Source organism: Marmota marmota, unplaced genomic scaffold (genome assembly GCF_001458135.2).
Source record: "Marmota marmota marmota unplaced genomic scaffold, marMar, whole genome shotgun sequence".
Classification (NCBI taxonomy): domain Eukaryota; kingdom Metazoa; phylum Chordata; class Mammalia; order Rodentia; family Sciuridae; genus Marmota; species Marmota marmota.
This window is the reverse complement of record NW_026000249.1, coordinates 28,268,486-28,287,123: the sequence shown is the minus strand read 5'-3', so window position 1 is coordinate 28,287,123 and position 18,638 is coordinate 28,268,486. Positions and strand designations below refer to the sequence as shown.

Genomic DNA, 18,638 nt, shown 5'->3' with positions numbered 1-18,638 from the left:
GCCCATCCCGGCACGTTTACCTGACCTATGAAAATCTGCTCTCTGAACCTGTTGGTGGTAGAAAAGTGGTTGAAATGTTCCTTAATGACTGGAACAGCATTGCACGATTATACGAGTGTGTGTTGGAATTTGCACGTTCCCTACCAGGTACAAGTGATCATCATCATCTTTTTTTTTTTTTTGGTACTGTGGATTGAACCGGGGCACCTAACCACTGAGCCATATTCCCAGCCCTTTTTATGTGTGACAGGGTCTTACTAAGTTCCTGAGGCTGACTTTGAACTTGAAATTCTCCTGCCTCAGCCTCCTGAGTTGCTAATCTTCCTTTAAAAAAATAATAATAAAATAAGAGTCCCCCTTTTAAAATGGTAAAGCATGCACAATGTTAAAAAAAAATCAAAAGTATGTCTAATGAAAATTATGTCCATTTTACCTCAGACTTCAATTTCCTTCCTCCAGAGGCAACCACTGTTAAGTTCTTTTGCTTCCAGAAATTTTTACAGAGAGATGTGCCTGTGTGTAATAATCCCTGTGTGCTATAGTAATACGATACTTATTATTATGTGCCATGCCATATAAAAACCAGTTTGATTTCATTAACATTTAATCTTCACAATTGCCTCTGAGGAAGTAAGTGGGTATTATTCCTCATTTTTACAAATGAAGAAGGCAAGTCATAGAAACCAAGAACTTTGCTAATGTTCATATAGCAAGTAAGTGGCAGTGCTGGAAATGGAACCCCTAGCTGCTGTGCTAGAATGTCTCAGTATATCTCTGTCCTGCCCTGGCTCCTTTTTGGAGAAATGGAAGTATATTGTTTATTTATGCCTTTTTTTATTTTTTAAACTCAATTACGTAGAGACCTTTTAATTAGGCACATAATATTGCCAAAGTGCCCTCCTTTTCAAATTTATAAAGTGTACTATTAATCTCCTTCTTGTTTCCTTTCTACTTAGACATACCTGCGCATCTAAATATTTTCTCAGAAGTTCGTGTTTATAATTATCGAAAACTTATCTTGTGTTATGGAACCACCAAGGGAAGTTCAGTAAGTCTGAAGTCTCTCTCTTATAAATCTTTGTAAAATCAAGAACTTCAGAAACATGAAAATTGCCTTAAAATCAGTAAGGGCTCAAGTAAAAATGAGGGATAAAATGGTAAATTTTAAATGTTTTGTTGACATACATATACTGTAGCATACTATAAAGCTTAACTCTTCAGATTGAAAACAAAAATACCCTCTTGGATTAGGCATGTGATCTTGAAGAGTTTTGGACAAGATAATGCGCTTTTGGTGTTCCTATTTTTGTTTTCTTCACTGATTCTAGGTCTTCTTGGCAACACGATTGCTGAAAGGCAGAGTATGTCTGAGTGAATATAAACAATGTAGTATGCCTTTGCTTTGGGTCACATGAATGTTATTGTTTGATCCTATCTTATTTTTTAAAAAAAATTTTGGTACTGGAGATTGAACTCAGGGATGCTTAACCACTGAGCCACATCCCCAGCCCTTTTTTATATTTTATTTAGAGACAGGGTCTCACTGATTTGGTTAGGGCCTCACTAAGTTGCTGAGGCTAGCTTTGAACTCGTGATCCTCCTGTCTCAGCCTCCTGAGCTGCTAGGATTACAGGCATATGCCAATGCACCTGGCTTCCTATCTTAACTTTGAAGGTATTCTCTGTATTCTAGTTTTTTACTTTTTTCCCTCCCCATATGTAAAGTCCTAGAAATTTAGTGTAAAAATTCAAGCAGCTGGCTTTTCTCTGGGCCTTCTTCACATCAAGTCATATCAGAAATCATTTGAGTGTTTTCAAGTCTATTAACTAAATGCATCTGTGTTGGAGGTGGCTTCTTTCTCTTTTACAACAGTGCTATGTAGTTCATGGTACCAAGAGTGTGACTTTTCCTTTAGTTCAAGGGAAGAATAGAAAATGAGAAACACTAATGATAATTATCAAATAAAGTTTAATCAAAATTACTGCTTTAACATATTCTCTTTTTATTTTATATAGTAGAAGAAGGTAATACATGCATGTTCCGGGAATATACTGGTCCACAATAACAACACATCTGAAGTTTGAATCCCATCTCACTTAATTTTCAAAAAATGTCTCATTTGGATCTTTGGCATTTTGCTTTTTAACAATTTACTCTGTGTTTGACTCATAACTTTCCCAGTTTCTGAAATGTGCGATCTCTTTGATATAGATTAGTATCCAGTGGAATTCCATCCACCAGAAGTTTCACATTTCTTTGGGAACAGTTGGCCCAAACTCAGGTTGCAGTAACTGTCACAACACCATTCTCCATCAGCTTCAAGAAATGTTCAACAAAACACCAAATGTGGTTCAGTTATTACAGGTAATTCAAGTTTTATTTTCTGTCTAAAATATAAAATATAACTTTGGCAGTTAGTTTCTCATGCAAAACTCCTCAAAAAATCACGTGGAATCATTTGTTTTTAGTGATTTGAATGGTACCTGTGTCTTTTATATCTTGAACAGTTCTTTGGGAATTTTCTTTGATCAAAGCGGAAATATGATCTAGTTTGTGTTCTTTTCCAGGGCTAGTTTACAGAAAGACATTGTCTTATTCTTGACAGTTATATATTGAAATTTTTGAGGCTTTAGCACTTGTACAGGGACTGTCTTCTCTCACTGTATTTGTTCTTTATAGGTACTATTTGACACTCAGGCTCCATTAAATGCCATCAACAAACTCCCCACTGTGCCGATGTTGGGCTTGACCCAGAGAACCAACACTGCCTACCAGTGCTTCTCCATTTTGCCACAGTCGTCTACCCACATCAGACTGGCCTTCAGGAACATGTATTGCATTGACATATATTGCCGGAGTCGAGGTGTCGTGGCAATACGGGATGGTGCCTATAGTCTTTTTGATAACAGCAAATTAGTTGAAGGTTTTTATCCTGCACCAGGGCTAAAGGTAATGGACTTAAGCATTAGAGTATGACATAGTCAACTTAAAAATGACCTCTAAAATAATTTCTTTGAGAGAGAAATAATGGGGAGAAGCGACAAAGTCCTGTTTGAATTTAATAAATATCAATGTTAACTCATCATCTCTGCAAGTTTTTTCTGAGGGAGCTGAAAGTTCTGATGAAGTGCTGTGCCCATGTGTCCGAGGTGATGAGAAGTTCTCTATTTCCTTACCCGCTGACAAATAAGGTGGAAGATGACGAAGAATGCCATATTTGCTCTTTGAAACTAAGAAATTTAAAAAGTTGTCTTTATCATTGATTACTGGAAAAGTTTCATCATCCGTTCCACTATGATGCCTTCCAAACATGTGACATCCTGTGCCACAGCTGCTGGAGATTCTCATGGGATGGCTCAGTTGTTCATGTTTATAGTTTAGAGTCAAATAGTTCCAGAAGGTGGGCCAAGGATGCAGCTTAGTGGTTGAGTGTTACCCTAGCATGTGTGGGGCCCTGGGTTCAATCCCCAGCACCAAAGGTTAAAAAAAAAATTTCAAGAAGGCTTATTTTGAAAAATAGTCTTCTGCAACCCACTCTTGCTATTTTCCTGCTCTTTAGACACAATTCTCTTGGAATTTATATCCATATCTCTAAATAGCATGCTTACAGTGTTGTTTGTTCACCTTTGGGGTCATTATCTGATTCTTACCATGGGAAAGGAGGATTTATGTATTTATTTATTTATTTATACATACGTACATATGTATCCCTTCCTCCTGCTTCAAGTACATAAATGCATTTTTTTCCCTTCTGTCTTTGAAATATGGTTGGATGGTAATTATGATTCAATCATTTTAGTGTTCGTATTATTAGGACTATATAAACACGGTTCTACCACAGCTTACTATTACTTTTTCCTTTCTTGCTCAATGTTTTATTTTCCTGGAACTATTCATTGGTTCTTTTTTCTGGACGAGCTTTCTCTGAACTTATCACTAACTCAGCTTTAAACTGTCTCCCAGTTATGTAACTTTCCTCTTGGTGCATTCAGACTCTACCAAATACATCGTGTGTTTCATCTTGAAGATATCTCTTCCACAGTTCTCTGACCTGCTCCAGTTTGGACTGGTAGCACTTCAAGGCCTTTTTACAGAGTTGTGACATAGGAATCTGTCACAGGATGAAGGGAGCAATTTCTTCACTTCTGTCTTTTGTTGCGAGCCCTGTGCCTGGGACCCCACCTTGGTTTACTTTGCCTTAGTTTACTTTGTTGTTTGCTGGCAGACCTCCTATACTAGCTTCTTGGAAGAAGGTACATGGTAGGTTAAATTGAACACAGGAGCTTATTTGAGACTTTGCATTGCTGCGAGCGCCTTCAGTTGACCCTCATCTAATTGAGAATGGCTAGGTTCAGAATTCTGGCTACAGTCATTTTCTGTAAAAATTTTGAAGGCCTTGCTTCATTGTTCTCTAGTTTCCATTGTGATGATTGAGACATTGGATGCTGTTCTAATCCTTGAACCTTATGTGACTGAGTGGGCTCTTTCCATCTGAAAACTTATTACCTTTTGCACTTGGAAATTTATTTGTATTATTTCTGGATTCTTTCCTCTATTCTCTATTAGCTCTTTTTGGTAACCCTACTATTCTGGGCATCCTAGACTTGCCCTCTAATTTTATTACCTTTTGTTTTTACCTCTTTGTTTCTGGGAAAATTTTCTTTTCCTTCCAATTCCCCCCACCCCTTTTGTTGTGATGCTGGGGATTGAACCCAGGGCCTTGTGCATGCGAGGCAAGCACTCTACCAACTGAGCTATAGCCCCAGCCCATCTTCCAATCCTTTTTTTTTTTTTTCCTTTTCCGTCAAGATTTTTTCTTTTGCTATCTTTTAAAAAAAATGTTCAAAGCTATTTTTTCCTCCTAAATGTTCATTTTATGACATCATGTTCTTATATAGCTACTTTATCTTGCCTTACCTCTTCTCTTCTCACATAATCTCCATTCTTTTTTGTGTGGGGGGGTGTGGTTTAATCTCTTTCATGTTAGTGTCTTTCTTCATATTTTAAGTGATTTTTAACTCTGCTGTTATTTAAGGGTAAGATTGTATCTTCATTACAGGATGACCTGCCTGGGCCATTTCTTAGGGAAACTCCCAATATCAGTAGCCTTAGGTCTTTTTATTGGGTTGGTATGAGTACCAAGATGTGAGTATCCAGATCTCCTGAATAAATGGTATACGTCTAGCTCTTAATTTGGGCGAGGTCAAATGAGAGATGAATGCTGGGCACAAGCCTATAATCCCAGCTATTCAAGAGGATTAGGCAGGAGGATTGCAAGTTTGAGGTTACCCTGAGCAATTTAGCAAAACCTTGTCTCAAACTAAAATAAAAAAGGGTTAGGGATGTAGGTCAGTGGTAGAATATTTATCTAGCATGCTTGAGGCCCTGGGTTTAATCTGTAGTACCACAAAAAAAAAAAGAAAGAAAAAAAATGAAGAAGAAGAAAACTAGTACTCTTGACTTTCACTGTGCAGACTTTAATCCCCATTTTTAATATGGTGCTCCTCTCCATTGATCCTGCAGTTCCCTAAGTCAGAGTTCCTCCAGCAGGGTGGAGATCAGTTGAGCTCACTGAGAATAGCAAGGGTCTGGAGGAGTTTCAGAGTTTCTTAAAGAGACTTTCACCCAGTCCTTCTGGTTTTAGTGCCACCTGCATCCCCGTTTCCAGAGGTCTCTGTTGTTGCCAGTTCCAACGTGTCTTGAGGTTCTGGATGGAAATAGCTTTGCTTGTTGGCCTTCCCCTGCGGCCTGCTTAGACTTTCTCGCATGGGATGTTTCAGCCATCTACTTCACATCCTGCAGAATGTATTGCTATTTTTTCTCTTCTCCCATTCTTTCTGTCTTTGTAACTTACTGCTTTAGATTTTTTTCCCTCGTAAGTTTTAGTAGGGTATTGAGAGAAGATGAATGTGTGCTGCAAATTCATTATTTTTAATTTAAAGTCAGGCTGTGTACTTTTGTTAGCCCTTTGATGATTCTGCTTAGCTTATGATCTACATTTTTTTAAAAAAACTGGCAAAGTGGGCTGTATTAAAAAAAATCTGTGCTTGGGACCCAAATTCCAGTTGCCTTGATTAATTGTTGGGTGACATATTCTATAAAACAAAGTTGCCTGCACATGATGGTTTAAGATTAAATCATATGGTTTAAAGAGCCCAAAGTTGGAAGAATTCTCCTTCAGTGTTCCTAGCTTAAAAAGGAAGAATTCTGACTAAATGGAAAATTTTGCAAGTTACTTAGGTGGCCAACATACAACTTTTAATTTTTCCCCCATTTCTGGGTCAGAAGTTAATAAGAAAATATTCTGACCTGGTGTCAAGAGGTTCTGGAGGATGGTTTTTTTTTGTTTAAAAGCTGCGCTGGAGGATGGAACCCAGGGTTTTGCACGTGCTCAGCAAGTGCTGCTCCACTGAGCTGTCCCTCCAGCCCAGGGTATATTTCAACTTTGTGCTTGCACAGTACTAATTCATTATAATTTTTTTCACTTAGATGTTTTTATTGTTATTAACTATTTTCCTCAATTACACCCCTCCAAAATTGGTTGTCTCTCTTCCAGGTGGTCTTAATAATAGTTTTCAGGGATGGATATGATATGTTTTGTTTCTGTTAAATTAATCTAAATGATTAAAAATGTTTTAGTAAAGTCAGGTCATCTAAATTTTTCTTGTTTGTATCTGTAGACTTTCCTGAATATGTTCGTTGACAGCAATCAGGATGCTCGAAGAAGATCCGTAAATGAGGATGATAATCCCCCCTCTCCTATAGGAGGGGATATGATGGATTCATTAATGTCACAGCTCCAGCCACCACCCCAGCAACAGGTAATGCCTCCCAAGTTCCAGATGGTGTCAGTTTGCATAGCGTCACAGGTTGCACAGGTATCAGGGATTCTTTTTTTTTTTTTTTTTAAAGAAAGAGTGAGAGAGGAGAGAGAGAGAGAGAGAGAGAGAATTTTTAATATTTTTATTTTTTAGTTATCGGCGGACACAACATCTTTGTTTGTATTTGGTGCTGAGGATCGAACCCGGGCCGCACGCATGCCAGGCGAGCGTGTTACCGCTTGAGCCACATCCCCAGCCCCAAGGGATTCTTTATTGAAAAGCAAAGGATATCCTTTGTGGGCCTCAGATAGCTGGGCAGTCCTTAGGAAAAATAGTGACAGAGGGAGATGAGGAGGCTCTCAGTGACAGGAAGTGAATGGTGTTAGTAAAAGTATTAACTTCGGACACTCGGGCCATTTATGCACTTAAAATGATGTGATTCCACAGATGGAAACATTCTCTGCAAGATCTCAGGAGATCCTTGGGCAAGTGTCCTTACTATGTCTTGAAAGATAGCTGTTAGAGCACAGAGCCAGGCATGGTGGTACAGGCCTGTTATCTCAATTGCTTGGCAAGCTGAGGCAGGAGGATCCCAAGTTCGAGATCAACCTGGGCAACTTAGCAAGACCCTGACTCAAAAATAAAATAAAAAGGGCTGGGAATGGAGCTCGGTGATACAGCACTCCAGGCTCACCAGTACCACCACACACACACAAAGCATAGAAGAGTCAGATGTCTAGTGAGATATTTTCAGTAGAGACTGTTGCAAAGATAAGTGTACAGATTTCAAGGGTTCTGTCCTCAGGCCCCTTGGATAAGCCATGTTATCAAATCTTAAAAACTTTCAGATCTGTGCTATCACCTGTACATGTCTGGGAATTGAATGGGCCTTCAAACCAGCCTTTGTTCTCACGCTGACTTTCCTGAAATAGAGGGTGGCCAGTGATCCTTTACCCTTTTGGTAGTCCTGGGTGACTCCTTAGCCTGGAAAAGATTCATTGTGACTACGCAGAGGTTTCCTGTCTCTAGGCTGGAGCCTTCAGTGGCTCCATTTTTAGCCATATGTGAACACATGACATGTAGGTAAGACACTCTGGAACATCTTTGAGATTTGGTTTACAAAATAGCTCACTGCTTCTCATCCAGAAGCCTCCTTGAAACAGCAGTCCTTAAAACCAGCATTGTGTAGAGAGTTCACTCATTGTTTTTATGGGCTAGCTTCTAGTCTGGCCACTTAGTGATTGCAACTTTACAGTGCTTGCATCTTTGACAGAGTACCAGACTCTTACCAGAAGGAGGGTTTTCTAGAAAGTATATTGTTCCTGGCAGCTATTTTGGTTTCTTTTCTCCTTTGTACTTGCTTCCATTCTTGTCCTTCATGAAAATGATGGAAAATTTATGAAAGCCCCACATGAGTGCCTCTCTGTAGCCCAGGTGTGGGGCTGTTGTTGACTTTGACTCAGATGAGATGCTAGTCCTCCGAGGATGCTGAAACATGGTGGATGGAAAATGCCTTGGCCCGGCAGATGCCAAAGGACCTTTTTTTCTTGTGGAAACCACACTCTTGCATTGTAGGTCTTTCCTGTCCTGATATGTGGCAGGGGGTGAGCCACATCTTGGGGAAAGATGTCACTATGATGGGCTGGCTAGTGACCATAGCCATAGCAAGGCTAGTGTTACTTGGGGAATGAATAGAGAACATGATGCATCTCTCCCTCTCCCAGATATGTTGCTCATTGGCTTTTTTTTGTAAGGATTTCTTTCATTTAGAAATCATTATCTGCTACAGTAAGAGCCTACAGTGCTAGTTTATTTGATATTCTGATTTTGCTGAAAAGTCTCTGTACCAGTAGCATTTCATACTGAACATGAGCTTTTTATCTAGGAAAATAGTTATAAACCAGGGTAAAAGGATTAGAAGTAGTTAGGTGGGGAAAAAGTTAGGATGTTCCAAAAAAGTTAGAAAAATTTGTCACTTTGTGAAAGCTCTAGGAATTTTGTTTTTTCTTGTTCTATATTCAACCTGTAGGTAGATTTTTTCATTGATTGCTAAATTAAAAAGTTTGACATTTAATACCAATTAGAGTTCTTTTCAAATAATATTCATATGCTGTGGCTAAATGTATTTAGTTAGTTTCTTTGGCTCTAGGTACTTTTTAAGAATTGAGCATTTTATTGAACAATTTTAGTTTTCAATTCCTTTTTGTTTACTGGATATCTATGTTATATTCTTATTTGTAAACTGTTAATCTCTTTGATAAGACAGGAAGAAAAAATGTTCATAAAGGGTTTCATGTACTTGAAGCGAGCAGGTAGCTTTTCTTCTTTTTCGTAAAACATACTTTTAGTCCATGAAAAAGGAAGAAAATATAAAAGCTTAGGAACGTCATAGTTTTAGTTATAAGATAGCATTATTTGAATCTCAAAAAAAGAAAGGTACATTCTGCATTATTGGATAAAATATACCCCCAAATGTATGATTTTTGTAGCTTGTGAATTAGAGAGCCTGAATTCATTCTACAATTTCTTTCAAATAGTTAAGGAAGAATCAATAAGGGAAAGGGGGAAAAAAAAAGACAACCTAGTTTTAAAAATGAACAAAATATTCAAGGCATTTCATAAAAGAGGATGTCCAAATGATCAGATGTTCAAAAAAGATAGTCAAACCTCATGGCACCACAGAATACAAATTTAAAGCCACACTGAGATAACACTCTACACCCATAGAGAATGGCTTTAAGAAAAACAATCAATAATTTGTGCCAAAATTTGGTATTAATAGCAACTAAAACTCTCATTTACTGCCAGGAAGTATGTAAAATGCTACAACTGCCTTGTTGTGGTGTTTAGCAGTATTCCAGGGTGCTGAGGCTGAACATTATATACATAACTCTGATTTAACAATTCTGCTCTTGGGTATATATGCAACTGGAACGGATCAAAAAAACACAAAAATGTTATAGCAGCAACATTCAAAAAACTATAAACAACTCGAGCATTCAGCAATGGTAGAATGAATGAATAAATTGGGGTCTATTCATACAATGGAATTTGTTACAGAAATGAGAGAATAAACTACTGCTACTTGCAACATACTGGATGAATTTCGCTGAGATAATGTTAAAAGAAGCCAAACACCAAAGAGGACATTCAGTATATTTATGAAATACGTAAACAAGGCTAAACTTGACTGATGGAAGTCTGAACAGTGCTTATCTTTGGGGAGAAAATAAAGAGATTTGGCAGGTGGTGTATAGGGAGGTCTTTGGGTGCAGGTAATCGTCTTCGGTGTCTTGATCTTGGTAGTTAACATTTTAAAAAAATTCATCCAATATGTTTCACATTTATCCATTTTATTATATGTAACCTATACCTCAATTTAAAACATCAGACTAGGAAGGTAATTAGATTATCCTTGGTTTTTTTATTACTAGAGATCAAGGTAACTAGAGGTCGGGTTGAACTACTGTATTTCATTGACTCTAAACTCCACCAAATATAGGATGCAGCATTTTTATGTGCTTCTAAAAACAACAACAACACACTGCAAATTAAACCGACATTCCAGGTGTTGAAAATTATATTCTGGTTTCAGAGATCTGAGAATGTGTAGGAACACGCCTTATATGCAATGAAGTGTTGGTAAATGGTAGAGATAAATCAGTGATATGGATATGGTAGACAAAATGGGCAAAAAATAACCTAGATGGATAGAAGCGGTGATGTTGCAAGGTCAGGAATGAGGATGTTGCTATTTGAAACACCTTTTGAATGAGTTTTTAAAGACTGTGTATTTTTTGGGACATTTTCATATGTCATATTTCCTGTTCGGTAGCCAGTGAAGTGTGTAATTGTTAATACCGTAGCTATAGTGGAAGAAAGCCACACTCTTATATTATCTAGAGTCGGCCATTTTATCAACGTTGAATTTTCTTCTTTTCAGCCATTTCCAAAGCAGCCAGGAACATCAGGCGCGTATCCTCTTACTTCACCCCCCACATCTTATCACAGCACAGTTAATCAGTCTCCCTCTATGATGCACACACAGTCTCCAGGTAAGGTATTACTTATTCACTTGTCATGTTCAGCCTTCAAATCCAGAACACACACACATACACTCACAAACACACACATACACACACACACACATATATACACACACAGAGAAGAACTGTGCATGTGGCCTCAGGCTTCAGAGAGAATTCCCTTTCTAGTCTATGGCTCCATACATGCCTTGCATTCATTATAGCAAGGTTGTAAAAATCTGTGTTCATGGTTTAGGAGCACTTTAAAAGGTTTGAATTAAGTGGAGACATTGTCATCCAGAGCCAGACTTATGGCACAATTCCAAGGGGTACTAATTACAACATGATCTCTATCAGAGGTCAACAACCTGAGGCCTGTGGGTCACTTACTGCCCTGCTACCTAGTTTTGTAAATAAACAAAGCTTCCTTCTACAGTAACTCCATTTTCCAAGCCTTAGTACCCGTGAAGGATGCCTGCTCCTCAGGCCCCAGAGTTAGGAGGTGCACATCTTGTTAGTCTAGACAAAATGGCTTTGCGGGCAGCACTGTGAAGTGCGCTGTAAAAGTGCTTGACAAATTTTTACTTTTGATTCAGTGATTCATTGGAATCTCCTGAGCACTTTCTCTGTACCAGGGGCCAGTTGGTGCTAGGGGTTCAGTAGGGAGCCAGATACTGGCCCTGCTTGCCAGCTTAGCTAGCAAGGAAGATGGGTATCAGATTTCTTGTGGCGGGTGACCCCTTGCCTGCCAGCTTCCATACTTAATCTGTTCTGCATCAATAATGATACAAAGTATGATGCTTTTTCAACACAAAGTTTCAGCATACAAAATGTCATGTAATGTGGGATGTAATAAGCAATTGAATAATTTTTAAAAGCACGTGTGTAGTAAAATCCTTTAATTCGAATATATCAGTCTGGTCAACTAAAGAATACATTGCCATTTGAAGATATTCTAGCTTATTAGAAAACAGGACAAACATAGAACTGATTTGTTTTTAAAAGAGACAAATCCAACAAATGCTTTCACTTTTTAGTTTTCACATTGTAAAGCAGACTTTGCAGTGTGCACCTTTTTCCTTTTTAAAATACAAAAAAAAAATCTTTCATTTATGTATAAGTGTATATATGAGAAACTTGTATTGACCAGCAGATAAGAAATATAGGGATATCACTTGTTTTTAACCAGCTAATTGCATTTGTCAAAAGGGAATAATATAAACCATTTTGCTTAGAGGTATTAGGAGAATTGAATTCCCGGAGGTCTTTAGTCTTGGCCCAGCACATGGCTCCTGTCTCTTTGGCCAGCCCATTCAGGATCTTTGTTGTCCATGTTGAGCTACTTGACACCCAGCACCACCCAGGCGACTCACAGTCCTGACACATCCCAGCCCCACTATGTGTGTCACACTTAGCCACTCATGGCTCTTCAAATTACTACAGTAGCATGGTTTAAAAATAAAGAAAAGAAATTTTAAAAATCTTCATCTAACAAAAAATATTTCAACCCTCCCCCCTTTTAGGAGGGAGTATGTGACCTGCTTCCTCTGTCTTAGATTCCTAGATAAATAGATTGCATCTGTAATACCAGGTGTGTTAAGTGTAACAAAAGGGGTTAGTCATGCTTTTGAGCATTTTGAGCATTCTGCAGGGGTTTGACTGTTATTTCCTGTAGATGCCTGCCTGCACCCCTCCCCCTTGAAAATCCATTGTTGGATTTAATCAGGGCCCTGTGGGGTTCAATTTGCATAACTGAAAGGGGTAAGCGTGGTGGAGGGGCAGATTTCAATGTGGGGGTGGTTTCTCTGGAACCTGTTGCTTGTAAGTTCCCAGAGACATCTGAGTTAAGATATGACATGCCATAGGCAGTTGGCTGTATTGAGGCCTTATGGCCCATCAGAGAGATGATGGGACCATAGATGAAGACTTGAAGTTTTTATTGTCATGTCCAGGGTCATTGAAGCCTGAGTGGGTGGGTGAGCTCAATTCTTAGGAGCACTAGTGGTCTATGGTGAAAGAAAGAACTGCTAGGGAGGAAGTAGGCAGATACAGAAACAGAACCCTAGGGGACTGTGTTTCTAGGGTGTGTGTTGCAATGGTTTTTTCATAGGAAGAAGGGAAAATAATTTTGAAATCATTATATTAGCAGACAAGTATATAGTGCTTACTGTGTGCCAAGCCCTTTTCTAAGCACTTTACTCATTTAATCCTCACAGCAAACTTGTGGCATAAGTCCTGTTATTAACCCCATTTTATGGAGAAAAACTGAGGTATGGAGAAGTTAAATCTCCTGTCCAGAGCATATAGCTAAATAAGGTTAATCAAGTTGATCAACGTATTTTCTGAGGATAAGATATTGCTTTAGGTACTTGGGAATATAAAAACCTGAAATTTTCTTAATTGTGGTAGAGGCTTTGAAACCTGCTGGTGTTTAAGATAGTGATGGTAATGTAACAAATATTTTAATGTTGTGTTCATTCAATAGTTTGGGTAGCCATAGTTCCCACTTCGAATCCTAAATTAAAATAAATCCTATGGCTTTAAATACTATTAATATTAAGTTCATGTCTCCAGTTACCCTGGAACTGTAGCCCTCTATTTTCCAGTTGTCTATTCACTATTTGCATATAAAGTCTAGAAGCTACCTGGAATTCAGCAGAGCTGGAACTAAGCTCCCGCTGCCCTGTTGCCCAGTCCTGCTCCTCCCACAGACATCCGGCTTTAGAAAATGGCAGCCTCTAACTTCCTGTTTCCTGGGCCAAACCATGGAAACTCATACTGGCTGGCTGTTTCTTTCAGATCCACATTTAGTCACTGTCAGCTCTATTGTCCGATTTTACCCAGAATTCGACTACCAGTCCTCTCTCACCTGGGTTACAGCAGTTGCCTCTGACTGGTTTCTCATCCCTACCTCTCCCTTGCTCCCTAGTCTGTTTCCCCATAGCAGCTATGACAGGAGATAGTTTAGGACTTCTGCTCCAGGCTTCACACTAGCCTCCCACGAATTTGGGGTAAACCCTAAGTCCTTAGAGTGGCCTACAAGTCCCTCTGTGGTTTGGGCCTACCCCAGGCTCCTCTCCCCTGCCCCTTGCTCATGGTTCCAGCACACTGGCTGCCTCCCGTTTGCACATAACTCTTTCCTCCTCTGGAACATTTGTACTAGCTCTTTTGTTTACCTGGAATATCTTATCCCTGGATGTCCTCATGCCTTATCCTGCACTTTCTTCCCGTCTGGCTCACATGCCCCCTTAGAGAGGTCTTCTCTCAGCTTTATATACAGGAAAGCACTCATCTCCACCACTACATGAAATTGTCCCCTTACTCTCTCTAGTTTTTCTCCATAGCTCTTATTATTACCTGACATAGATGTTTATCTTTCTAATTCTACTAGAATATAAGCTCCATGAGGACAGGAATTTTTGTCTCTTTTGTTAACTGCTGCATCCCCTATGCCTAGAACAGTGCTTGGCATGAAGTTGGCATTCATGCCTACTTGTTGAGTGAGTGAGTAAAAAGTACACTGGATTTTTTTTTTTTTTTAATTTGTCAATATAAGAACTAGAATTTGGGCCCATGGAATTGAGCTCTCTTTTTCAATAATGAAATCTTTCTAGTTTTTCATTACATTATTTATGGGAGCTTTACTACTTGTTTCTTTAGGGAGATTTTTAACTCGGGGTCCTTGGACAGGACGTAAAAGGTGTCCTGCAAGATCATCTATAATTATTTTCCTTTATTAGGAAATCTGCATGCCGCCAGCTCCCCCAGTGGGGCTTTGAGAGCCCCATCACCAGCGTCATTTGTTCCAACTCCTCCCCCATCCTCGCATGGAATCTCAATAGGACCAGGGGCCAGTTTTGCTAGTCCACATGGTGAGTCCACACATAGAAATCGCTAATAGCATAAGAGCTTGACATGAAAGTAATTTTTGTTAGTAAATTTCCTTATTGCTAAATCCGTGCCTGTTTATTGAGGAAATAGCAAAAGAACTGCTTAAGGAGAAAATCAGTTTTTCCTAATCATACCACACAGAGGTAATGAACGACCAGTCGGTCCTCTCTGCTTTGAACTCTGCGCCCCACCTTGCCCTGCTCTGCCCTTCCTGTGTACTTCCTGCTCTCCTGCCTTCTCACCTGTCTGTGGCTCTTGCTTGCTCCCTACCTATCCGCTTCTCCGCCCCCCCCACACCTCCCCCACAAATGGTAATATGAATTGCTTTGTGACTTTAATTTTTTTTTTTTTTTAACAAATTTACAACACAGTGCCTTTATTTTTATGTGGTGCTGAGAATCGAACCCGGGTCCGCCCGTGCGAGGTGAGCACTCTACCGCTGAGCCACAATCCCAGCCTGTGACTTTAATTTTTTAACTTTATAACTCAAAAGATGCTTTTTGGATGGATTCAAATAAAGGACAGAAGAGGTAGTCAGTGAAATATTTCCTTTTTATTCCACCAACCACCTAGTTCCTCTTCCCAGAGGTATCTGGTGTTATTATTTTCTGATAATTTTGCAGAGCTGTTTTATACATATGCAAGCAAATATGTATCCCTCTTACACATGTGGCAGCGTACTGTAGGGTGTTCATTTTTTTCATTCAATATATCATGAATATGGTATCATACCAGAACATAAAGAGCTTCCTCAGTTTTTAAGCTGCACACCCCTGTGATTTTACATTAATACTTGTGCAAATATTTGTTAGTAATAACTCTACAGCATTGTACTATGTGGCTTCATAGTATTTCTTGCGTGGGCATACCATGATTGAACTGCTATCCTATTACTGTATGTTGAGAATGTTTCCTTTTTTTTTTTTTTTTTTACAGTTAAAGATAAAGGTGCTGTCTCTGCCCACACCCATGATTATTTTTAAAATAAATTCCTAGAAGTGACATCTTGGTCTCAAAGGGTCTGAGAAATTCTAAAGCTTTTGAAACATTGCAAATTGCTCACCTGGAAAGTGTACGAATTTCCTATAGCATCATACATTCTTGTCTGTTGTCCTGCATCCGTGCCAACGGGCGGGTGTTAAGATTTTAAAAGGTCTTGGCCATTTTGATAGGTGAAAAGGGGGATCTTATTGTTGACTATGTGTTTCTTCCATGACTGGTGAAGTGGAACACTTTCTAAAGTAAAGACCATTTACTCGCGGACATGTAAGGTAGAAGTGTCTTCTGTTTTTCTTGGTGACAAAGATCTATAAATGTGTCAAAGGTCATCTTTAGGATGAACTATAAATTATTCAGGAAGTCACTGCTTTCAGAACTTGTATCTCAGTTCATGTTTTGGTAAAGGGGGCCTTTGCTGAAGAAAGAAAATGGAAACTTTCCCTCTCTTTGTCCATCTCTGAGTAGAATGAAAAAACAATTTGTTAGGGGTTAGTTTAAAAATAAAATATTTCTCTCCTTAAAGGAGCTTCGAGATTGTTGGCTTAGTATTTTCAAGCACATATAGTGACAAAAAAAAGTAGATTGTGATGTCTTACATGATGTAGAAAGAAGCTCATGTGAAGGTAAATTTTATCTTTTCTTAGACATATTTTTCTAAATTCTTCCATCCATCCAGTTGAAAAGTACATAAACTACATAAAATAGAGATTCATGCATGGCATGTTAAGAAACATCAAGCTTTAGTGGAATATCTTATTGAAAGAAAAAATAAATCAGCATTTGAGGATTCAAATGCTGTCACCTAATTTTGGGTTATTAAGATGTGGGTTTTGAGAACCATCTGTTTACTTCTTTCAGGAACTCTTGACCCTAGCTCCCCATACACTATGGTGTCACCAAGTGGACGAGCAGGGAACTGGCCAGGGTCCCCTCAAGTGTCTGGCCCTTCACCAGCAACACGTCTGCCTGGAATGTCACCCGCCAACCCATCACTACATTCTCCAGTTCCCGATGCTTCTCATTCCCCTCGAGCTGGAACAAGTGAGTGTGGTCAACATTTTTATGTTCCTTTTTTTAATATAACCAATAAATGGCCTATTTATTTTCATCCTCACACCTGAAGGTTGACCTACTTGTTGAATGAGGATACCTAAAAGCTTCAACTTTATCCACATAGTAAATCTGTTCACAATCATTAATTTGCAGAATCGGGCAAAATGTAAGAGAGGGGTGATGTCTTTTCCAGAAGCCTTAGAAAGTGAGTCCCAGTATTTCTGTCATGACTGCTGCATTGTTAGCTGCCATGTTGAATCATAGACAATACCTTAAGATACAAATGAACACAGAGGAGAAGAATTATACCAGTGTATTTCTTGGCTTTTGCTGCACAGCTTTTAGTACTTAAAATAACAATCATATAATAGCTCCCAATTCTGTAGGCTGCCAAGCTCCATAGGGCTCGCTCACGGTGTTTGGTCAGTTACTGTGTTCATTAGGGACTAGCTGGCCTGAGATGGCCTCCGCTGGCTGTGTGGTCTCATGCTGGATCACAAGTTTGTTCACATGGTGACTGGAGAGGGCTCCAAGAGAGGAAGTAAGTATAAGTCTAGGCTTGCAATTAGGCCAGTGTCACTTCCATTGCATTCTTTTGGCCAAAAGAAAGTTGCAAGGCCAATCAGATTCCAGGTGGAGATGTAGACTGCACCCCTCAAGGAGTTCCTGCAAAGTCACTTGCAAGGAGCCTGGCTACAGAAGGAGAATAATTATGACCATCTTTGCTAGCAGGAAATTAATAAATGATTGTAATACCACAAGGAGTAACTAAAACAGTCCAAAATGATTTAGAATGACAATGATTTATAATGAAAGCAAAACAGGAAACAAAAAGATAGTATGTATTTGTCACTGAAATGACATGTTTTCCTTCCCCAAAGGTTCCCAAACAATGCCGACAAACATGCCTCCACCTCGCAAACTACCTCAGCGCTCCTGGGCGGCGTCCATACCTACCATCCTCACTCACAGTGCCTTGAACATTTTACTGCTGCCCTCTCCAACGCCAGGTCTCGTGCCCGGCCTGGCAGGTAGTTACCTTTGTTCCCCACTTGAGAGATTCCTTGGATCAGTCATCATGAGACGACACCTTCAAAGAATTATTCAACAAGAAACGGTATGAGTATCTCTTAACCCTGTCAGTAGTGATTGTCAAAAGCAGAATGCAGAGTTGTCCTGCAGAAAAGGATCTGAACTAAAGTGATGCTTCTCACACCTCCTTTAACAAGCTTATTAGAATTATGCTTTTCATTCTGCCCTAGCATTAAAAATGCACTCTGTTTTCTTTTGTGTTAACATGTTTCTGCATTTCGTAATCTTTTGTGCTGTGACTTCCATGGCACAGGACTAACATGAACCTACAAATAGGTCACCACAGTATTCAGAGGATATGACCTTGCAGAGAATGGTGTAGGAATAACTGTCTGCCCTTGAGAGTGCCCTTGGAGGCAGGCTGACTTTGAATCTGAGTCTCCATTGAAATGAAATTATTTATGATCACAAGGATGAATCTCCTTTTAAAATGCATGAACGATTGAATTTAGTTAAAGTGTTTATAGAAAAAGACATCTGATCCCGTGGTGATTCCCTTACAAGATAGTTCATAATTCACAGCACCAATTCTAGAGTTAGGCTGCCTAGGTTTGTGGCCAGGCCATATCACCTGCTAATATGCGCTTGGGCAAATTTTTTTTACCTTTTTGGTAAAAGTAGATAATAGTATCTATCATCTGGGCGTGGTGGTGCATACCTGTAATCCCAGTGACTCAGGAAGCTGAAGCAGGAGGATCCAAGTTCAAAGCCAGACTCAGCAACATAGTAAGACCCTGTCTCAGAAATTTTAAAAGGC

At 39.2% G+C, this 18,638-nt stretch overlaps 1 protein-coding gene and 1 non-coding gene across 2 annotated transcripts in view; one reads left to right on the top strand and one right to left on the bottom strand.

Annotated features, from left to right (window-relative positions):
* Window positions 1–18,638, top strand: part of Med14 (mediator complex subunit 14) — a 72,529-nt gene that overhangs the window by 43,501 nt on the left and 10,390 nt on the right. The window contains exons 18-26 of the mRNA XM_015488110.2: window positions 1–147; window positions 957–1,048; window positions 2,212–2,364; window positions 2,680–2,949; window positions 6,681–6,821; window positions 10,765–10,876; window positions 14,587–14,718; window positions 16,595–16,777; window positions 17,671–17,906. Coding sequence (XP_015343596.1) covers window positions 1–147; window positions 957–1,048; window positions 2,212–2,364; window positions 2,680–2,949; window positions 6,681–6,821; window positions 10,765–10,876; window positions 14,587–14,718; window positions 16,595–16,777; window positions 17,671–17,906 — 1,466 coding nt within the window. The remainder of the gene's footprint in view (window positions 148–956; window positions 1,049–2,211; window positions 2,365–2,679; window positions 2,950–6,680; window positions 6,822–10,764; window positions 10,877–14,586; window positions 14,719–16,594; window positions 16,778–17,670; window positions 17,907–18,638) is intronic.
* Window positions 4,692–4,759, bottom strand: Trnaa-cgc. The gene has a single exon. It is a non-coding gene; the product is annotated as a tRNA-Ala (tRNA).